Below are 22,902 nucleotides of genomic sequence, written 5' to 3'. Positions count from 1 at the left end.
TTCTGCTCACAGTGAATGCTGCAGGTTACCCATATGGTGTGGAAAGAAGTATAGTGAAACCTGTAGTAGAGACCACCTTTACTGGGCTAGCTCAGATCTTAAAAGATCACCCTAAACCAGCATTTTTCAAAGTTGGGGTTGGGTTGTGGAATGTAAGACACTGGGTTGCTCTGGTCAGCACGGCTGACTGGGACGTTAAAAGTCCTGTCAGTGGTGCTGCTCAGCGAAGGCAGGCTACTGCCTATCTGCTCCAACACTGAGCTGCACCCCAGAAGTAGCCAGCAGCGGATCCGGCTTCTAGGCAGGGGGGCCAAAGGACTCTGCACTCCCATTGGCCAGTTCCCGGCCAATGGGAGCTGGGGAGGGGGGCGGTGCCTGCGGGCGAGAGCCGTGCAGAGCTGCTTGCGCACCTCCACCTAGGAGCTGTACCTGCTGCTGGCCGCTTCAGGCGCAGCACGGGCCGCAGTGCCAGGACAAGTGGGAAGCCTGCCTCTGCACCCCAGCTGTGCCGCTGACCAGGAGCCACCAGAGGTAAATCCGCACCCCAATTCCCTGCTGCAGCCCTGAGCCCCCGCAAACCCGGAGCCCCTCCTGCACTCCAAACCCCACATCCCTTGGCCCCACCCCAAAGCCTGCACCCCCATCCCAGAGCCCTGACCCCCTCCTGCACCCCAATCCCCTGCCACAGCCAAAAGCCCCCTCCCACACCCTGAAACCTTAATTCCCAGCACCACCCCATAGCTGTCACCCCTGTACCCCAATCCTCTGCCCCAGCTCCAAGTCCCTCCCACACCCCAAACCCCTCATCCTCAGCTCCGTTGGGTCACGGGCATCAACAACTTTCTTCAACTGGGTCCCCAGAAAAACAGTTTGAAAACCACTGCCCTGTGAATGTACTATTTATTAGGCAATTATGGCAACTTTGTTAAGCAACCAATTTTTTGTTGGTCCCTTGCTTCATACTCCAAAGGAGCTTTGACTATATATGCACTTTGAAAGCTATGACTCACACTACTGCCAACCCTTGTGATTTTAGCATGGCTCTTACATTTGGTGTTTTCTCTGAAGACTCAATTTCTTGAGTCATTTGATTAGGCAAGAATCTCAGCTTGATTTTTAAAGTAAATTTCTAGACCTCATGGTTCAGAAAAGCTTGAGAACCCTAAAGGCTTAAAACCCAAAAGGAAAATAGGAAGAACCCAACATTTATTTTTTTTAATCAATGATTTTTGTAAACCAATCTCATGATTGGGGTTGGCAATACTGGACTCATGAGATCTGACTTAATATGTTTCTATTTTCTTCTTGTCCTAGTGGATCATAAGATGACATATCTATCTATAGATATAGATGAAATACACACACACACCAGTGTACTAGCAGAACGTTTTCCTTGTTCTCTTCCTTTCCCTTATTACTTAATATTAGAGTCCCCTCTTAATAAACGTGAGTTACAGCGAAGGCTTCCTAACCTCAAACGCCAGTGGGTTTTCCAGCGGGGGAATCCAGCAATCAATACATGAAACAGGTTGTTAAAAGTACTGCCTGCTTACACCCTTCAGGAGTCGAGGCGAGGGACAGGGACAAAGCGTTCAGCCTGACCTGTGCTGAGACCCTGGTGCCACCTACTTCATTAACACGCTTCATGCTCAGGATGGGGTTTGACTTACTCTGCCACGGCGAAGCAGGGTTACAACGTTTTAAGGCGTGAAGGTTTGCCCCTCGGGCGGGGACACAGGTCCAGGAGCCTACGGGGCGCGCCACCCGCTCTCCACACCTGGCCTGCTCCTCCTCTTCCATCCTGCGCGCGCCCCGCTGCCGCCGGCTCAACTCCCGTCCCCGCCGCGTCGCTCCTTTATCCCTCCGCGACCCCCACGCCATAGGCAGGGCGGGGCTTGGTGAGGCTTTCTTTCGCCCCTTGCTCAGACCCTGGCCTGCCCCCTCCGCCAATCTAACCCCTCTAAAAAAGTACCAGCAGAATCTTCCGCTCGTACGGGCAGGGTGAAGGGCAGTGGCTTCGGCAGCTGTTCCTGAGCATGCTGAGCTCGTGGGCGTGTGCTAAATATAGCATATTCCCAGAGGGAATGCCTCCGGGAAATATGCAGATCAGCTGGACGCTGATAGGCCGCTCCTTCGGCCCAGCCAGGCTATAAAGGGCGGCGAGCCCCTTGCGCTGCCGTAGGAGCGGCCGCGGGAGCTGGGCGCCTGGCTGGGACCCGTCGGCGGTGGAGCGCAGGCCCTCCAGCCGCTGCGCATAAGGCTATCGCTCCCCGACTTCAGCTACAGTGCTAGCTAAGTTGGGGAAGACCAACATTCGGAGAAGCCGTGCCCCCTCCTCTCCCCGCGCGTCTCCCCCGCTGTGCCCGCGGCTGGGGTACGGGACTGGCAGCGCAGAAGAGCGAGCGGGAGTCGGGGCGCAAGCTGACATGGCTCGGGCAGCGGAGCAGACAGGCGGCGGCGGAGGCTGCTGTGGTCAGTATCCTGCGGGGAGGACCAGGCTGCGCGGTGGGGCTGCTGGCCGAAGGCGGCTGCTAGAGAAGGGACGCAGCACGTTTGTGGGGTGCGCTGCTTGGGAAGGAGTGCGAGTGGGTGCGGGGGTGGCACTTCACCCCATGCCGCTCACATGCGGGGGTTACAGGGGAAGGGGGCATGGCATTGTGCGGCTCAGCTGCGGTGGGCAATACAGAGATATTGAGGCCAGAAAGGTTCCTATTGATCATGTAGTGCAGCGGTTCTCAAGCTGTGGGTTGGGACCCCAAAGTGAGTTTGGACCCCATTTTAACGGGGTTGCCAGGGCTGGCTTAGACTTGTTGGCCCCTGTGACCAGAGCCCAGTGGCTTCAGACCTGGGCATCGGGACTTAGGTGACAGGCCCCCTGCCTGAGGCTGAAGCCCTTGGGCTTTGGCCACCTACCCACTGGGGGCTTGGGCAGGCTCAGGTTTCAGTCCTTCCCCCTTCTCCCCCCTGGGGTTGCATAGTAATTTTTATTGCCCAAAGGGGGTTGCGGTGCAACGAAGTTTGAGATCCCCTGGTGTAGTGTGAGCTCCTGCCCTACTTTTCTGTGATTCTGTAACACAGGCCATAGAATTACATTCTGTAATTCTTACATCAAGTCTAGTGACTTGAGGTTGAACTACAGCCTAACATGTATGCGTGCTGTGTATAGAGTGCAGTGTGGAAAGGGTGCACACATAAGTGGTGTAGTGCAGTGTTTCTCAACCTTTTTGATACCAGGGACCAGCTTGCTGCCTTCCTAAACTCTGTGCCTTGCATAATGATGGGTTTCAGAGTAGCAACCGTGTTAGTCTGTATCCACAAAAAGAACAGGAGTACTTGTGGCACCTTAGAGACTAACAAATTTACTTGAGCATAAGCTTTTGTGGGCTACAGCTCACTTCATCGGATGCATGGAGTGGAAAATACAGTAGGACGATTTTATATACACAGGGAACATGAAACAATGGGTGTTACCATACGTTGCAAATAGTTCTTCCAGAATTAGTTCCATAGGTTACAGTCCAATATCAGAGTGATCCAGTCTGGAGCTGAAGACCTCAGTCTTGAGATTCAAATTTCCCCTGATGAAACTTAAACTTGAACTATTTGCAACGTATGGTAATACCCATTGTTTCATGTTCTCTATGTATATAAAATCATCATACTGTATTTTCCACTCCATGCATCCAATGAAGTGGGCTGTAGCCCACAAAAGCTTATGCTCAAGTAAATTTGTTAGTCTCTAAGTTGCCACAAGTACTCCTGTTCTTTTTCCTAAACTCTGTCAGAGAGATCTCAGGGATTGGTGCTGGTCTGCAACACTGGTCATTGAGAAACACTGGTATTGCATGTTGGATGGGGTGCAATCAGGTGGCACAATGTAAATACACTCCAAACTTTGTGTATATTTAGCTAGTAAGACCTGTTGAAATATTCAGTGTTTCTTCATTTAGTATAATGGCTTTTTCTCTTGCACAATTGCTATGCTGTAGCTATTCCAGTGTGTGGAATTAAAACATGTATAGCAAACATCTTAGCTTATTTTTTCAATAAAAGACTTTTGCAGTGTAGAGATTGCTGACTTTAAAATGAATAAAACTTAGTAGCAACCAAGGAAGATGCCAAATAGGCAAATGCATCTGAATCCTCTTTAGCATTTATCTCTCACTTTATTTTTAGGATCCTGTGTCAGTTATTTTACATCTGCAAAGTTTCTTCTTTATCTTGGACATTCACTGTCCACTTGGGTAAGTGGAAAAAAATATTTAGTTACATCGCGCAGTGGAACCGCCTTAATCTGCTTTTGACTGATCTGCACTGCATGCTATAATTCATGTAGCAAAGGTGGTCTTTGGCAAAGACTTAATTGCAAAAGTGCTGTGGTGAGCTCTCACTAAGTCTTCATAATCTTCACATGATATGGTACAGTATATTTGCTAATATTCTAATAAATAAAAGTGCAGTGCTCACAATTGTGTAAGGGCCTGATTCACTACCCTTACGCACACAGAGTAATACCTTACTCCTTGAGGAACGTCATTGAAACCAGTAAGGCTTGTTAAACAGTAAATACTACTCAAAGTGGGTGGAGGATAACAAAATTGAGCCCTATCAAAGTATATTTTGTACTGCTTTGTCCTTGACTTTTATAATTTGAAGGGTTTGTATACCTGTCCAGCAATGTAAATTACTGAATGTTGTACGATGGATTTCCTTGTCGTCTGTGCTTATTAACAAACCTCTGTTTTTCTGAAACAGTAACATCCTTACCGGTAGCAAAGTGCCTATTTACTGAAACACTTTCTCCTGTATCTAAACCAACTTCATTAGCAATTTACAGTGCTTCAAAGTGAACGAAGTAGATCTAGAAATTGATTTGGATGAAATGATCTCCCAGTTCATTAAAATACTATGGAGTGGCAAAATCTAGCCTGAGAAATGCTACATTGTTTAATATCATCTTAATCCAGTATCTTGCAAGTGAATGACAAGTATTAATTAAGATGAGTAAAAGCACTTTTTTTTTAAAGTAACTCATTCTTGTCTTTCTATGTCTGTTCTAATTTGTAAAATCTCTGAGGCAGGGACTGGCTTGGTATGTACTTTGTACAGCACTGAACACTCTGTTCTAGGACTACAAGGTTGTATGCCTCACTTTCATTAATGTAAACAATCGCAGTTGTGTTCCCCCTAAGAAGGCCTGGAGAGAGAATAAACTTTAGGTTTAAACAGGTGCTATATAGCAATGAATTATTTTAGTCCAACGACTTCGTTGGTGCTGCTGCTATGAGAAGTAGTGTGCGTTTTGTTGACTGAACATATCTTAACTAGCAGCACATTGAGCCTGATTCTGCTATTGCTACTAACATTGAGTGGCACCTTATGTGAATGGTCCCACTGAAATCCATCAATGGGGATACTGCAGATTAAGGTAAGGCATCATTCAACATGAATAAGGGTGACTGAATCAGAATTTAGGATAATAATCTGGACTACTGCAAACGGTTGAGTGAAAAAGATGTTTGTTTAACAAAAATGTCAGTTTTTAGAAATATTAAACACTAATACACCTTTATTGATTTCAAAAACCCAATTGAGGGTCTGAATCCGCTGTCCCAAATCAGGAAAACTCCTATTTCAGCAACAGAAGTTTAGTCTAACTTTTAAGGCTCAGTCCTGCACTTGTCTAGACAGTTCTTTAACCCACAATAATTCCTCTTTGGAGCCTAAAATAAGACCTTCAATAATAGAGAGAGGGGGGAGGAGGAAAGAAGGGGAAAGTTATTTTTGGTTTTCGTTTGGTTTTTCTCTGCCCCTCAAGATGGAAACACCTCAACCCAGACCTTTGAAATGGCTTTTGTATAGTTTTCATTCTGAAATATCAGTGATCTGTATTCAAAATACATAATTTTATATAGATAAACCTCTCTTACTCTAGTTGGGGAAAATCTATATCAACTTAAGCACCTGTTCTTAAATACAGGAAGAAACTGTAACTGATTAAACATACTTGCCTCTTATCTCTACGATCGGTCAGAGACCTGAAGGAGGCCCTGAATAAGGCTATTAAGTCCCAGTTAAGCACGCATTTAAGTGCTTTGCTAAAGTATGGCAGAAGCCAAGGACAAGCTACGTGCTTTACTGAGCTGGTGCCTTAGGCCCAGTTCCACAGATACCTTCAAATCAGTGGAAGTTAGGAGCCTAAATACCTCTGGGGATCTGGGCCTTAAACCTTATTTTATCAACTATATACAGTACTAGTATAATACAGTGCTAAAATCATCGAACTGCTGTTAAGAGGAATGGTTAGGATAATAGTTTTCATTCATACAGAAATACGGTTTAATATCCATGTTATGAATGATAAGAAAGATCTCAAGTATAGCAGGATTAAGCATGTTATGTAGTTCTGCCTTTTCATTAAGGCATAGGTCCTGGAACTAGAGGTGTGGGGTGTGCTGCAGCACTCCCGGACGTGCAGTGGTTTGCATTATAAATGCATAACTGGGTAGTTACTTTCTGTTTGTGCTGCTTACTTTTTAATTCACTGTTGTTCTGTGCCATTAATTGATGATCTCTGACTTTTTTTTTTAAAGTTTATTTTAAAAATCAAAAACCAGTGTGCTTCCCCTGTTAAAAAAAGCTAGCTTTGGAGAAGTTGAGGCGATGTGGAATAGTATGAAAGTACTGTGGGTGAACACAATGGATGAAATTGTTCAGTTGATGAACTCCTCAACTGATTCTGTAGCAGTAGCTTTGAGCACTATCAGTCTAAATAAGACAAAACTGCTTTTTAAAATTTTTTGCATTAATAAAAGCTAGAGTACTGTCCATGTTCATACAATGTAGTACAGGCATAGGGAACCAAGAGAAGGCTACACTTAATATGTATTTGGGTTCTTAGTCTCCAGTAGCAAGATCTTGGCCTGCAGATACTGAGGGAGAAATCTTGAGTGCATTTAAATCAATTGGAGTTTGCCATTGACTTCAGTGAGACCAGGATTTTACCTTGAGAGTAACAGCTGTCACAGTGCATCATTTTCCAATATTTAAAAAGGTGTATGCGGGCAGGGGTTCCATAAAGCTCCTTTTTTATTTAATCAATTTCAACAACTAAAACTTTGATGCAGGAATAGAAGTATATCAGGCCTGCATCATTATGAAAGTAGTGCTTTCTCCTGAATTAACTTTCTACCTGAATGAACAATCAAATAGGTTAGGCAGAATTTAGGGTTCCGTGACCACCTACATATATTTGTAAGTGAAAGTTGAATAAGTAGCTTGAATCATACTGAATTCTCTTGATTCAGAAAGACACTTAAGTTCCATTTATGAAAATTAAATTATGCATACTTTTACACCCTTCTCACAAATAAGGAATGTAAGCATAGCATGTTAGAGGGAAATTTTTTTTGTCCTTACACATGGAGAAGTCAAGTCAATTGTTGGGGGTCTGCCTGTCTGCATGGTCCCAAGCCTGTGGAATTTGAGTGAACGGTGTTGTGACCTGGAGCATATAGTCACAACACTACTTATGTTTGTCCCAGCTGCGTCCCCATTACGGTGGGGGTGGCCAGACCAAATTTGAGTGGTGGTGTGATTCTGTGCAAAAGGTTGCAATGCCAGGAGTGAGTGGGCCCAGGTCCCCAGAACAACATGTACCGCTACAATGTGAATGTGGGGTAGACTTGCTCTCCAACCCTCCCTCCACAGGGGCCTCAGTTTCAGATTTTGTCTTGAGCCCCAGTAATTCATGTGGCCCTGCTTCTGACAGCTATCACAGGCACTTGCATAAATGATAGCTTTTAAATTTGTGAGCGTTTGGAGCAACTCATCTCCAGAAGAGCCTCAGTGCGTGTATTCTAAAGAATCCCAAAAGCCGAATTCATCACTGGGGTATACCACTGCTACTCCCCTGGACTTTCAGCAACAATGAATTTGGTCCCAAATGAAGTGACACTTTGGAGGCCTTTTCCTTTATTGTCATCTTGTTCAACTTGTTACAGATTACTCTGTTTCTGGTCTTGCAACAAAAAAAATTTTTTTTAACAAACTTGGAACACTACATTTCAAAGTCCTTTGTACCGCACGGAAAATGATTACTGAGCCTTTGAAGAGGCAGATAACTGAAGAATGTATATTCTATAATAGATTAACATTAGGGACTCTCCTTAACCAAACTGTCTGCCATAGTACACAACTTCTGCAATGCATTTGTTGCAATATATTTCTAAAGTAAATTGGGCTAATGACCTAAATTATGTGGCCTAAATAAATAAAGTAAACATAAAATATTCAATGACCAGCTGTGGATATGTGTATTGCACAGCATTGTTAGTGAATCATAATAATGGAAACTTTTTTAAAATTTAAGAATGGCTGCCTTTACATAGATCCTTGAATATCTTTAACACTTAGTTGTTTTTAAACTATTGCAATTGCTATCATAAGTTCTGCATCATCTTGTTGGTACTACAATACAGGAAGGATACATTATTTCTAAATACCACTCTTCTGTTGGAAACTTAAGGATGCTTAATTTGAAATCTAGTCAATTTCAAAAACTGAATTAAAATCTGGTTTCATATTCAACACCTGCCCCCTGTCTCCCTACTAATTTGTGGTTTTCCAGTCATGTTTTCCTAAGTAGAAGCTCTGTACAAATGCCAAAGGAATCTGACTCTTCACAGTGGAAACAATACAAAAGAAATGGTAAAACTGACTACCTAGGAAATCAGTTTCTCTGCTCTTTCAGTTAGCAGTTACAACAGGGGCAGGCAAACTTTTCAGCCTGAGGGCCACATCGGGCTCCGGAAATAGTATGGAGGGCCGGTTAGGGGAGGCTGTGCCTCCCCAAACAGCCAGGCATGGTCCAGCCCCTGCACCAGATCTCTCTTCTCTTCCCCCCCCTCCCCCCCCTTGCTTCTTGCCTCCTGAGGCCATGCCCCTGGAACCCCGCCCCCTGACTGTCCCCCGTTCCCCCCACCACATCCAACCATCCCTTCTCCCTGTCCCCTGACTGCCTCCTGCCACCCCATCCAACCCCTCTTTTTTCCTTCCTGATTTCCCCCTTTGCCCCCTGACAGCCCCCGTGGGACCTGTTCCCCACCCTCTGACCACCCCGACCTCTGTCCATGCCTGCCCCCCCAAACTCCCCTGCCTTCTATCCAACTCCCTGCCCCCTTACTGTGCTGCCTGGAACACTGGTGGCTGGAGCCAGCTACGCACAGCGCAGCTCAGAGCACCTGATCAGGCCAGGCTCTGCAACTGTGCTGCCCCAGGAGCTCGCCACCCTGAGCATTGCACCAGCAGCGCAGCAAGGTGAGGCTGTGGGGGCGGGGGAACAGCAGGAGAGGGGCTGGGGGACAGCCTCCTGGGCTAGGAGCTCAGGGGCTGGGCAGGAGGGTCCTGTGGGCCAGATGTAGCCCGCAGGCAGTAGTTTGCCCACCTCTGTCTTAGAAGGTATTTTGTAGGTGAAATGTATTCAGACAGAAGTGCTGATTAAAGTTGGCAGTGTCCTTTTAAACTTTTACAGCTAGAATAGATGACAGAGTTGCTTAGTTCCACCCTTTGAAACTTTAGTTTCACATGGACAAAGTTACATTTTCTAAAAGAGCACTGATGATAGTAAGCTTAAACAAATACGTTTGTAGCTGTTGGAGACATCTGAGATGAAGAATCTTCATAAAAATTCGTCTTTCTCTGGCTTCTTGGTTGTAACTAAGGTCAGAATTTTGGCTCGTAATACTACCATAGAAAGCCTTTGGTACTATGATGTATTGGGGATAACCAACATTAATTGGGGCCAATAATAGTATTGATTTGGACCTCGGCTCCCGCTGACGTTGAAGGGTGCACCATGCACAGAATGGCAGATAGGGCTTATATTGGGAGCAGGAGGGATGGACAGGGAGGTAGTAACAAAGTTCTTAAATGCAATGTTCACATAGGTATTCTTTGTGGAGCTATTAAAACATGGAAATCAGCTACCATCTAGCAAAATGCAAATACTGATACAATTTTTTTTCTTATTTAAGGGAGATCGGATGTGGCACTTTGCAGTATCTGTCTTTCTGGTTGAACTTTATGGAAACAGCCTACTCTTGACTGCTGTCTATGGACTGGTTGTGGCAGGATCAGTTCTCCTTTTGGGAGCCATTATCGGAGATTGGGTGGACAAGAACTCAAGGCTTAAAGGTTAGCAACCTTAGTGGAAGCTGTTACTTATTGTGGGGTGACTCAAGCTATTGTGGGGTGACTCAAGCTATTGTGGGGTGACTCAAGCTATTGTGGGGTGACTCAAGCTATTGTGGGGTGACTCAAATTAGAGTTGGAAGAGGAAGCCATCTAAAGCAGCTGTCCACATAATGGCATGCTAAAAAGATCCGCTGGTTAAATATGAAAACCAGGCTTAATTTACTAACCATCTAGAAATATGAAACTATTCAGAATAATAATGGACTAAATAATTCTGTATGGATAACCTCAAAGATAAGAGAACACCAATTTTAGGCTCTGATCTATTCCTTATTCATGCAAAACTCTTAATTGTAGCTAGAGAGAGAGGGTGAAATCCATGTGAATTTTGCCTAAAGGATTGCAGAATCGGTTTCCTGGACTCCAGTAGTCTGACAACATAATTTAACACTTCCTTGCTGACTTCCTTCTGTCTGGAAATATTCCACACTGTATATTAGAACTGCCTTTGTAATCTGTTGCTCTTGTATGTTCTCTTCAGTCACCTCTTATGTAGTTACATTAATTGAAAACCCTGTTCTGTAAAATGAAAATTAATTTTAAAGCATTTACACAATAGCACTCACTTTTTTTAAAAACAGTGTTTGGAAGTCTTGCTGAATGGAGGAAAATGCCTATTTTTTCTCATTGTATTATACTACTAGGTCAGTGGAACTACACTAAGAATGAATTTGATTCTGTGTATAGACTGTAAAACGGTGGTTGATTCAAAGTTAAAATGAGATCCCTTCACACTATAAAAACAGCTTACCTTTATAAATAAACTTTAATTTTTAAAAGAGAAAATGGGGTGGGGGGAGGACTTGAAGAATATAGCTTGTATAGAAAAAAAATTATTAAATAATTCCAAACATGAAGATGGGGAATATCCACAGATTCTATGTATATATTTTTTTAACCTGAAACAGTGGCTCAGACTTCCTTGGTTGTACAGAATGCATCTGTCATCCTGTGTGGTATCATCCTGATGATTGTCTTCTTGTTTAAGACCCAACTTTTGACCTTATACTCTGGATGGCTTCTTGTAAGTACTCAAATTTAAGACTTCTTATGTGTCACTAGTAAAGGAAAGTAACTTGTTAGTTTGACACCAATTGAGCTCTTACAACTGAGGATCTGCCCCACTGAGTCTCTTCCTGTACTCATGGACATCAATGGAGGCTTTGTCATTGGCTTCAATGATGCAGGATCAGGCCATTAAATCCTACTTACTGTTTTTAGCTTTGTTGCAAAAGGGCACAGGGGAACATACCTCTTTGTTAATAAATAAAATAATTGTTTTTAAATCTTCATATTATCATTGTACCGTCTGAAAAGTAACATTTATATGAAATGGTTTAAAATACAGAACTATAATTTTCGTTGTCCAAGAAAGTCTGTGTATTTTTAGTCATTAACTTTGTCCATCATTTTACTCATGTTTAACACTTCTTTCCTTTCCTGTTCCTCCAGACCATGTGCTATATCCTGGTTATCACAATAGCAAATATTGCAAATTTGGCCAGCACTGCCACAGCAATCACAATTCAGAGAGACTGGATTGTTGTGGTTGCAGGTGAAGACAGAAGCAAATTGGCAGGTGAAATACATTATTTCCACTATCTAAAAGTGTCTTAACATGTGGGCTTGATTTTTAACAGACTGCAGTTTTACCCTGAAGTCAGCACATTCTTCTCTCACAGCTCCTGGAACATAGAACAACAGTTTAAAAGGGCAGCTTTCCCCCTACCATATTCCTCACTATATCTACAAAGATTAGTAATGACTGTTGTAAAACTCTGATCACAGCATAGTTACCTAGCCATAAAACTATCTACTTCTTGTTTTAATCCAACTCTAACACTATCAAGGGAGATCAGTTTTATTTCTGCAAACCAAATATAGAATTTCATCAAATCACCTGTGTTTAATTCTCAATAGTAAATACATTGACTAACAGGATTTGATTAAGATTTATCAACATCTATTACCATCAAGGGAATCCCATATTCTGAACATTAGAGAGATTAACCCTCTTATTAGGTAAAGTGCACAACTTGTAACCTTTTCTGATTTTTTTAAAATTTTTATTTATCAAATTACAAACTCCCTCTTTGTCCCCTATTTTGACCTTGCAGTAGTTTCTTAGCAATTACCTTCTGTAGACCAGTAGTGTCTTAATTTTCTTCAAACACACACCAGTTGTTGATGGAAGTTCCCTTGCAGAGCCTTAATGTTAATGGTTCTCATTAATCTTTCTTGTTTGTATTTAGCAAATCACATCCCATCTCTGCTTCAAACAAGAGGTGCAAGTCACCCCGGGGGAGAGCTATCATGTAATAGGTCTAATGTAATAGACAGTATTGCCTTTTTTTGTCCTTCCTCAATTCTGACAGATTAATGCAGCATCATATGACCATTTCTGTTCTGTATGATTGAGGTATCTATTTCCCAGGCACAGAGAAAACCTGTTCCATTTCATAGACTTCTCCCAAGGAGGTTTTTGTGTCTGGTGTGGTGGTGGTGTGGGTTTTTTATTAGTTATAACAGTATCTAAAACAAAATGAGGATTATATTGTGAGGAATATCTGTAAAATATTTACCTTGATTGTGAAATATGCAGAATGACTAAAGGCCAAAAGAACCGATTTCTCTTCATACTCTTTTCACAAAGAAGGCACACTGCTATGTAATTTAGCAGAACAGGCAGATAAAAGCTACTGTGTTCTCTCCTCACTTATCCCGGATGGTTCTCTCCATCTACCTTGATTCCCATATGGCTTCCCTTCTAACTCATGGTGGGGGAGTAATGCTATTCTCCCAATCTCCTAGAATCATAGAATATCAGGGTTGGAAGGGACCTCAAGAGGTCATCTAGTCCAACCCCCTGCTCAAAGTAGGACCAATCCCCCACTAAATCATCCCCGCGAGGGCTTTGTCAAGCCTGACCTTAAAAACCTCAAAGGTTCTCTCTCAGTAGATCATGCAGGTCTTCATAACTCTGTCTTGTGTGCTTTGATCAGTAGTGAATTGGCTATTAATACTGACACTTAATTTATCTTTAGATTTCAGAGTTAATTCCTTGAAAGGAATTAGCAATTTCAGGCTCTCTGCAGACTCCGGGAAAATACCAGTATATTGGTTTACCCTTGGTTCATCTTTTTACAGAAACCTTAGCCCAAGATTTTTCCAGAATAGGACTCATAAAATTAGACTCCTATATCTATATTTAAGCACCTACATGTGTGGCCTGTTGGGGGGCGGGGGGGGGGAAGAGCTGAGCATACAGTGGCTTCTGTCGGCCACAACAGTCAGAAATGTAGGGCCGAAAGGGACCTCGAGAGGTCAAGTCTAGCCCCCTTCACTGAGGCAGGACCAAGTTCAATCTAGACCATCCCTGACAAGTTTGTCCAACCTGTTCTTAAAAGCCTCCAGTTATGGGGATTCCACTGCCTCCCTTTTTAGTTAAAGATGGAAGCCTCTTCCAGAGCTTTTAGTTATAAAGTTATTCCTAATGGCACCAGTTCATTGCAAATAAAGGTTAGTCACTGCTATATGCACAGCAACTTGCTGGGAAAAGTAAGGCAAAAGTTTATAGGGTCGGGGGAAGGAAAAGGGAGGACTCTTTCCATTATTGGAATGGAACTATGAGCTATATATTAATGTCAAAACCCAAGGGGACCGCACCTAACTGTGCGTGACTGGAACAGAAGGGGGAGAGAGAACTTTGCTCTCTGAAACTGCAGAATGATTGATGACCACTGTGTGCCCCAGTAAGGCAATTTAGTTATATCAAAGGTCTGCTCTCCTAGATATTGAGGTCAAAAGGGACAATTATGATCTAGTTTGACCTGCATAATGCAGGCCACAGAATCTCACCCACCCACTCCTGCAATAAACCTCTCACCTATGTCTGAGCTATTGAAGTCCTCAAATTGTGGTTTAAAGACTTCAAGGTGCAGAGAATCCTCCAGCAAGTGACCCATGCCCTATGCCGCAGACGAAGGTGAAAAACCCCAAGGGCCTCTTCCAATCTGCCATATTTGGAGTCGGGAAGGAATTTTCCTCCAGGGCAATCAGCTGAACCCTGAGCATGTGGGCAAGAGTCACCAGCCAGATACCCAGGAAAGAATTCTCTGTAGTAACTCAGATCCCACCCCCTCTAACATCCCATCATATGGTCATTTGTAATTAGAGGTGAACTGAGGAAGCCAATAAATAAATGTTTCAGTATTGTACAGATAGTTTAAGAAATGTCTGTCATCCATTACAGAAATATTTTTTTCATAGGTCATGATCCATTCTGTATTTGGCGTTCCCACTAACTTCAAGAGAGTTGCTTCAGAATCAGGCCAGGAATGCATAGTGATCTTTGATGAAAGGGGAATCATTTGAGTATTATTCTGAAGACATTTGATAATTTGTCATCCCTCTTACTTTAATCCAAGTATGCTCAATCATGAACATCTCACTCAGACAAAACTCTGTGACCACAATGGGAGCTGAGTTTGATTAGCTCAATACAATTAAACTAATTTTCATCAGACACAGAAGTATTATACATAAGGGCTAAATCCTGGTCCCAATGAAGTCAAGAGAAGGTTTGCTATTGGTTTTTGTAGGGACTGGGATTTGGCTCATGTATATGTAATATAATAGAAGATTAAAATGAATACATCTTCTGTAAGTTTTCATTAATATTTTCCTTATCAAATTATAATAGATATGAATGCTACAGTACGAAGAATTGATCAGCTGACCAATATCTTGGCCCCAATGGCAGTTGGCCAAATAATGACCTTTGGCTCACCAGTGATTGGCTGTGGCTTCATTTCTGGCTGGAACCTGTTGTCTATGTGTCTGGAATATCTGCTGCTCTGGAAAGTCTACCAGAAAACCCCTGCTCTGGCTCTCAAAGCTACTTCAAAAATTGAGGAGTCAGAGCTGAAACAACTGAATGTACAGAAAGGTATCAATGATATCTTAAAAATTTATTATATACACTACATCAATCATACCAAAACTGGAAACCATTCATTTTTCCATTTTATTCTCCTATAGACCATTTTGGTTCTTTTGCTTAACAATACTTTTCAGGATTTTACTCTTTACTGTTAGAGCAACTTGTTTTAGTGTTGGGTGGTGTTACCAATGAACTTAGTTTTGAGTAACAATATTTGAGGTTGCAGATGGCTGGAATACCCCATAAACAGCAGCCAAAGAATGGACATTTTTGGTACACTCTCTCTCCTTGAATTGGTCTCTTAACCTCACAAGTTAGAATCCTTCCAGAAACTAGCCAGTTTCACTTATAGAATGTATCCAAAATGTGGCACATGTTGGAATATGAAGTCTAAAGAATATTTTTCCCTTTGAAAAAGGGAGATGTCTAGCAGGGAAATACCACTCAACGCACCTAGGAAACAGAGCTTCCAAACATCCTTACCAACGATATTGAATTTGTTGCGGTTGCTGGAAAAAGATACTCTAAACATGAGGTACCACTAAATGAGGACTGCCCTTTTGAATACTTAGGGTTTGATTAGGGCTCTTCAGGAGGGACCAGAGTAGTTCCTGGGGGATGTATGGGGGGGCCATTGTAAGACTAAATACATTCTTTGTAAATTCTAGGATGACTTATAATAGCCTCTTAGAGTAAAAAGATGTGAAGGATGAGGCTATCTTAGTAGTCTACTGCTAGTACTATTAATTACAGTTTAGGAGGTCCTAGTTAGTAACATTCGCTGAGTGCTTTTCTTCCTGAGAACACATTTAGCCTCTATGGGGGAGAGTGCCCTGCAGTTAACCCTAGGATTAATGCTGGAGCAGTGGTGATGTGCTCCAGAAAGAGCCATTGTCATCAATCTCTCAGCATAGGAGAGGTGATGGGGTGAAGTGAAGAGGCTAAAAGGTGAGTACAGCTCCTTGGAGGTCTGAATGGGGCTTCTTCAAGCTCCTTAAGACTAAAGACAAGTAGCAACTGGCAATGTTTAGAAAACCTGTCTCATTACCACTATTAATTTGACTTTGGTTTAAAGCTAGACTTGTTAGGGCTGTAAATATGCCTCACACAGGCCTTCAAGTTTGCAGGGATTTGTGCAAAGCTTCATGTTCAAATAAACTCCAGAATACACACTGAATTTCAGTGATGGCTTCCACTCTAGCTGAAAGGCCTTTTTCAGTCTTTGCCAACTCTCTCCTGACTCTAGGTTTGCAAAAAAATGAGAACCTGGCATGGTGTGTGTGTTGGGGGGGGGGGGGGGCGGGTGTCTAGGATTGGAAATCAAGAATGACTGTATTAGAATCCCAGCTCTCACACAGACTCCCTAAGTGGCCTTCAGCAAGTCACTTTATTTCTCTATGTTGATTTACCCACCAATAAGATGGGGAATATTTGCTTACTACCCCTTGGGGTGTTGAGAACGTTTTTAATGTTTGTACAGTGCTTTGAACACTAAAAGCTCTATATAAGTGCCTAGTGGTGTCATTAAGCAAATTATTTTGCACAAGCCATTGCTTAGTGTTCACATCTCACAAGAAACCTAGTGTGAGAAGAACTGTCTCTTCACCAATGTAACACAACAAGCTGCTTTTTAAATCAATGAAAATTAGTTTTATTTTTGGTTCCCCTATTCCTTTCTGGATTTAAGGGCATGGGTAGAATGTGAAATATAATAATTTTAACAAAGCTGTTTTTGTAACCTAATTAACCAGAATATAGTTAAAATGACAAACCTCCCTAAAAAGGAAGCACCTTTATTAAATACATACAGCATAATGAGTTATACTCCACAGTTCTTTTGCAGGAAAGCACTTAATAGTTATGTTTCTGTTTTACAGATAGCGAATTGAAGCCCACTGAAGGAGTCCAGTTAATTGAGAAAGATGTAACAGTGTCTGAGCCCCAGCAGGAGAAGGAAATCAGCTGTAGTGCCTGGATTGCTGAACCTTTCATCACATTTCGTGATGGATGGGTTGCATACTACAAGCAACCTGTGTTTCTTGCAGGTCTGGGTCTTGCATTCCTCTATATGACTGTTCTGGGCTTTGATTGCATTACTACAGGTTATGCATACACTCAGGGTTTGAGTGGTTCTGTGCTAAGCCTTCTGATGGGGGCCTCGGCCATAACTGGAATCATGGGAACAGTAGCCTTTACCTGGCTCCGTCGCAAATGTGGCCTAGTTCGCACAGGCTTCATCTCTGGAATAGCCCAGTTTGCCTGCTTGGTCTCATGTGTGATTTCTGTGTTCATGCCTGGAAGTCCTTTGGATTTGACTGTTTCCCCATTTGCTGACATCCGTACCAGGTTATTGGAAGGACAACCATTGCCTACTGCACGTCCAACTGATATGTCTGAAATATCCTTTACAACTGGAACGCACAACTGGTTAAATAGATCTAGCTCTGTTAACAGTGACCTAGAGATGAGTTCTGACTCTGTGCCTTTAATCTCTGTTAGTCTTCTGTTTGCAGGAGTTATTACTGCTAGAGTTGGTAAGTAATGCCTGTCTATTAAAATCTCTATTAAAATCTCTAATCTATGATTATTTTTAATTCTGTTAGTTGTAGATCCTTTTTGTTAAACTCAGATTTTAATAAAGAACCCACAATTGACTGCATTACTCTTACTCATTACTCTTACTCTTACGGGTAGTGATCAATGGCTCCCTGTCTAGTTGGCAGCTGGTGTCAAGTGGATTGCCCCAGGGGTCGGTCCTGGGGCCAGTTTTGTTCAGTATCTTCATAAATGATCTGGAGGGTGGTGTGGATTGCACTCTCAGCAAATTTGCGGATGATACTAAACTGAGAGGAGTGGTAGATACGCTGGAGGGCAGGGATAGGATACAGAGGGACCTAGACAAATTGGAGGATTGGGCCAAAAGAAATCTGATGAGGTTGAATAAGGATAAGTGCAGGGTCCTGCACTTAGGACGGAAGAACCCAATGCACAGCTACAGACTAGGGACCAAATGGCTAGGCAGCAATTCTGCGGAAAAGGACCTAGGGGTGACAGTGGACGAGAAGCTGGATATGAGTCAGCAGTGTGCCCTTGTTGCCAAGAAGGCCAATGGCATTTTGGGATGTATAAGTAGGGGCATAGCGAGCAGATCGAGGGACGTGATCATCCCCTTCTATTAGACATTGGTGAGGCCTCATCTGGAGTACTGTGTCCAGTTTTGGGCCCCACACTACAAGAAGAATGTGGATAAATTGGAAAGAGTCCAGCGAAGGGCAACAAAAATGATTAGGGGTCTGGAACACATGACTTGTGAGGAGAGGCTGAGGGAACTGGGATTGTTTAGCCTGCAGAAGAGAAGAATGAGGGGGGATTTGATAGCTGCTTTCAACTACCTGAGAGGTGGTTCCAGAGAGGAAGGTTCTAGACTATTCTCAGTGGTAGAAGAGGACAGGACAAGGAGTAATGGTCTCAAGTTGCAGTGGGGGAGGTTTAGGTTGGATATTAGGAAAAACTTTTTCGCTAGGAGGGTGGTGAAACACTGGAATGCGTTGCCTAGCGAGGTGGTGGAATCTCCTTCCTTAGAAGTTTTTAAGGTCAGGCTTGACAAAGCCCTGGCTGGGATGATTTAATTGGGGATTGGTCCTGCTTTTGAGCAGGGGGTTGGACTAGATGACCTCCTGAGGTCCCTTCCAACCCTGATATTCTATGATTCATAACAAGCCTAAAACTTGTGGTATTTGATCTTGCAGTAGTCTGGTCTATGTAGTTACTGTAGCCCTAGTTTCTTGTGTATTATATTGCACAATGCCTTCTTTAATTCATAATTTTCTTTACTCAGTACCATATGTAAAAATATGTAGTATATTCTCTTATGAGAAGGAGTTAAGTATTTGCAGATGTTTAATTAAAATTGCTATATATTTGACAATATTTAATTAAAGCTTTGTGGATTTGCTAGATAGCCTAGTATTAACATCTCAACAGAATCAAAGAGCATAACAATTTAATTGCATGAATGAAACAATGTATAACTATCATTTTGTAGTTCTGCTCTTACTCTTATGGCTTCTCTATAATTTTGTTTTGGGAGGAGGAAGTACTTGGCTTGCATGCATTTAGGGTTACTTGCAAAGAAAATTTTAAATCCTAACTAAACAGATTAATCGGGCACAGGAGCTACTACAATGAGTTTCTCCTTGAAATCAAACTTTCCTGCAGTGTTTACAGTTGAAAACATGCACTCCCCCACCCCCCCAACACAGTAATCTCTCCACAGGACAGAACTATTATTTATTAGTCACAAACCTTAAATGGAGATGACAACTGGAATGAAATTCTTTAAACAATAAGTAGACTTTAGTTATAGTCTACATGATGTGCTCTAAATTTCTTTAATTTTACATTGGAAAAAAATTAATTTTACTGTATCTGTACATTTTCTCTTTTGCACATGGAGAATTTAAACTAGTTAAAGAAATTTAATGTTTATTACAATATTTACCTTACTTAGTTTTAGTATGAGTGTCAGATAATCCAGATTTTTTCACAATCCTAGAGTATTTCCATTCTCTCATCAATAAGGATTGTTGTATAAAGCATTGTTTGACAGGCATACTTGGTTCAGTGTTGCACCAGTTCTCTCTCCATAAGAAATAGCAGCAAAGGGCCAAATTCTGCCCTTAGTTACACTGGTGGGAAATCTGCTCAAGTCAGATGAGAGCACAGCTTGACCCAGATGTTTGACTTCAAATCAATGCTCCTCATAATGAAGATTGGGTTGGTAAAGAAATAACTGTAGAATGAGATTCCTTTGGAAATCTAACCTTTCCATATAGATAATTAAGGTTTTTCCTCTTTGGTTTTTCCCAATAGGCCTCTGGTCCTTTGATTTGACTGTCACACAGTTGCTCCAAGAAAATGTGATAGAGTCTGAAAGAGGCATTATAAATGGTGTCCAGAACTCCATGAATTACCTTCTTGATCTGCTGCATTTCATCATGGTCATCCTGGCCCCCAACCCTGAAGCTTTCGGCTTACTGGTGCTTATTTCTGTGTCCTTTGTTGCAATGGGCCACATAATGTACTTCCGATTTGCTCAAAAAACCTTGGGGAATCAGCTCTTTGCTTGCTGTGGTCTTAAATCCAAAGCAGTCTCTAATGATTCGCCACCTTGTAATTCATCCACTGTTTAGGGGGTCTCAAACTATTGCCACCTCCTCTTTAATTATAAGACAAGTATGCAGTTAGATGCTTCAAAGTAGCCATAAAGGGCAAAGTAAGGTGTTTCTCTACAGTTTAACACAGTCACTTCATACTCACTTCAAGTAACACACTCATTTCAAGGGAGCCCTCCAAACCAGCTAAGAAACTTGGCCAAATTATCCATATGTTTCAAGTTTGGGTTAAAAGGAAATTACTCAGATGCTAAATTTAGGGTTTAAACTGATCACCAAAATATGTATTATAGGAATGCAACAATATTTTATCATTTTAATTTTGAATATCTTCCCTTTTAACCATGATGAAGACTATGGCCTCACTGGCATAAATACATACTCTTTAGCTGATATACATGTGTAGTCTTCACCTGAACTCAGAGCAGTTATTTGCCCATTGAGTAATATAGTTCATGTTTATTAGCTTGAGTAAAACTTGTCTTATGTTTATATTTTATTGGGTTTTTCCCCTCTACATAAATGTTGTGGTTTCTGCCTGTATGCTGCTCCAGTTAAGAGAACTGGATTCTTTTTCTAAACTGTCTGAAATGTTATGCTGTTAACATGTGAAATGTTAAACAAGTTGTATGTACTGTGTCTTTTTTAAGTTCTGATGTTTGTCTAAAATCTGACGTTTGTCCAAAATATATCTGTGCCTTTGTCTGTGTTTTTGATGAACTTTAGAGAAACACCTTTGCAGTTTTATCTTATACTATTCTAGTTCATGAATAAATAAGTACAAAATATTGTATTACATGTATGTAGCACTTCATAAAATTAAGTACAGTATAACCAAGTAAGCCGAAGCTATAAATGTAATGTAGCATTGTAAAGCAAAGCTTTTCTATTAAAGCACACCAAATGTGCTAAAGAAGGTTTGACAGAGCAGATTGTGTAAAGGATAATGAGTTTGGATATACAGAGATAGGCTAAGGGCTAAATCTGCTGGTCACCTTTCTGAAAATTATCAGAATATGAGCAGCTTCAGTTTCATTTTAATCTAATGCCATTGCTTTAAGAAACCCCAACATCAGCCTGGTGTATTAGAAAATTATTACAAATCCAGGCTAAACTAAATGTAAAGGAAAACTTAAAATATTTTATAAACATTGATGCATCTTTTTTTAATTCTTTTGTAAAACATTGTACACTTTTTAAATTACTAGAAACATGTATTTTTAAACATCTGTAAAACAAGCCTGTGACCGTTTGACCCTTTTTAAAGCAATTTTGGGAAGAACAGTGGACAGTGACCTTTTTTTTTTTTAAAGGAGAAGGTCATTTTTCAATGTGCAGGTATGGGCAGAGCTCTTTACATTAACCATTTATGCACTTTTGTGGAAACTGCAGTAATGTTGCTTTAGTATTCTGAGTTTCCTATGGTAGGACTTTTAAACAATGTTAGGAAGTCTTTGTAAAATGTTGCAAAAAATATTATTTTTTTCACTTTGACTTTTTTGTACTATCTTTCAAACAGCCTTGTGTTAGCCAACTTCAACCTTGGTGCAAGCAGGCACAGCTCCATTGAAACTATTGGTGTTTACACCATGGCTGAATCTGGGTCACTTTCCTCAACTGTGATAACTTCTATTTCTATTTAAAATAGAATGTAAAAAAATTTAGTATTTGTTTGACCAAGATTTTGTGAAAAAATCTGAAGTGAATGCATGAGGATCCCATATCAAATCTAAACTTTAAATGAAGTAGTAGCCCTCAAAATTCAGTAAGTGCTTGTAACAGTCCCTTTTTTTCCTCTAAAGGATCAACGTTAATCACTGATTCTTTACCAAATGGCACTCAGGAACTTTCCTTAGATTTATAATTGTTTCTACTTTCCAACGAAGAATCTGGTTTTGCACTGTAATAATGTCACATGTATAAACACATTTTTTAAACAAAATTAGTGGTTCAATCCTGGGGCATAACTCCTGAAGGAAATTTGAGTTTTGCCATCAACAGAACTTTAAGTCAGGAAAGACATTAAATCAGGTTTTGTTTGTGTGGACTGTTTAATCATGTTTTATAGAATGGTTACCTATAATGTTAGACATTGAAGACTATGGAGTTATACTAAAGACTAATGTCCACTTGGGGCAGTGGACTAAACAATAAAATCTAGATCTCTGAATTGCTAAATGTGTTACTTTATTTCTGATTATCTGTAATCTCAGTTGAGACCACATTCTAATATTGAATGTGAATAAAGATTACTCACTCTACTAGTGGGCTCATTAAAGTCAATGGGACTATTTGTGGCATAAAATGCTACTCCTACATAAGAACTTAACTTTACTTTGTATCATTAGGGAGCCTGATATTTCATATTTTGCACACACCAAATGCCCACTGATTTGAATGAGAGTTTAGGGTATACAAGCAATGGGTGCAACTGGGTACCAAGAGAGAATCCTAAAGAATAACCCTTCTTACTCCCATTTATTTCATAAGACTAGAATGCTTTGGACCTAGCCTAAACATATCAGGAAACAC

The 22,902-nt window shown here is 41.5% G+C and overlaps 2 protein-coding genes across 21 annotated transcripts in view; one reads left to right on the top strand and one right to left on the bottom strand.

Annotated features, from left to right (window-relative positions):
- The window catches only part of LOC125645067 (uncharacterized), a 69,514-nt gene extending 67,469 nt beyond the window's left edge, over nt 1-2,045 (bottom strand). For 15 of the 17 annotated variants that reach the window (XR_012664404.1, XR_012664403.1, XR_012664405.1 and 12 more), the window contains exon 1: nt 1,671-1,941. The gene's annotated coding sequence lies outside the window, so the exon portion shown is untranslated. Of the gene's footprint in view, nt 1-1,670; nt 1,942-1,972 lie in introns of those variants that run through there. The other 2 variants (XR_012664409.1, XM_048869999.2) reach the window with 2 other exon arrangements.
- Nucleotides 2,046-2,162: 117 nt separating this feature from the next.
- On the top strand, nt 2,163-22,548 carry SLC40A1 (solute carrier family 40 member 1). Of its 4 annotated transcripts, XM_048869991.2 has the most exons (8): nt 2,164-2,472; nt 4,177-4,244; nt 10,035-10,194; nt 11,163-11,278; nt 11,707-11,833; nt 14,957-15,202; nt 17,074-17,730; nt 20,069-22,548. In XM_048869991.2, exons 1-8 carry the CDS (start codon nt 2,427-2,429, stop codon nt 20,386-20,388), a joined length of 1,740 nt encoding a protein of 579 aa, XP_048725948.2. In that variant the 5' UTR covers nt 2,164-2,426; the 3' UTR covers nt 20,389-22,548. The 4 variants fall into 4 exon arrangements, with proteins under 4 accessions (XP_048725952.2, XP_048725948.2, XP_048725950.2 ...); XM_048869993.2 differs by lacking the exon at nt 4,177-4,244; XM_048869995.2 differs by lacking the exons at nt 4,177-4,244; nt 11,163-11,278 and having other exon boundaries at nt 2,163-2,472.
- The last annotated feature ends 354 nt before the right edge of the window (nt 22,549-22,902 follow it).

Source organism: Caretta caretta, chromosome 11 (genome assembly GCF_965140235.1).
Source record: "Caretta caretta isolate rCarCar2 chromosome 11, rCarCar1.hap1, whole genome shotgun sequence".
Classification (NCBI taxonomy): domain Eukaryota; kingdom Metazoa; phylum Chordata; order Testudines; family Cheloniidae; genus Caretta; species Caretta caretta.
Note: the sequence above shows the minus strand (reverse complement) of the source record. Positions and strands in the feature narration are given on the sequence as shown.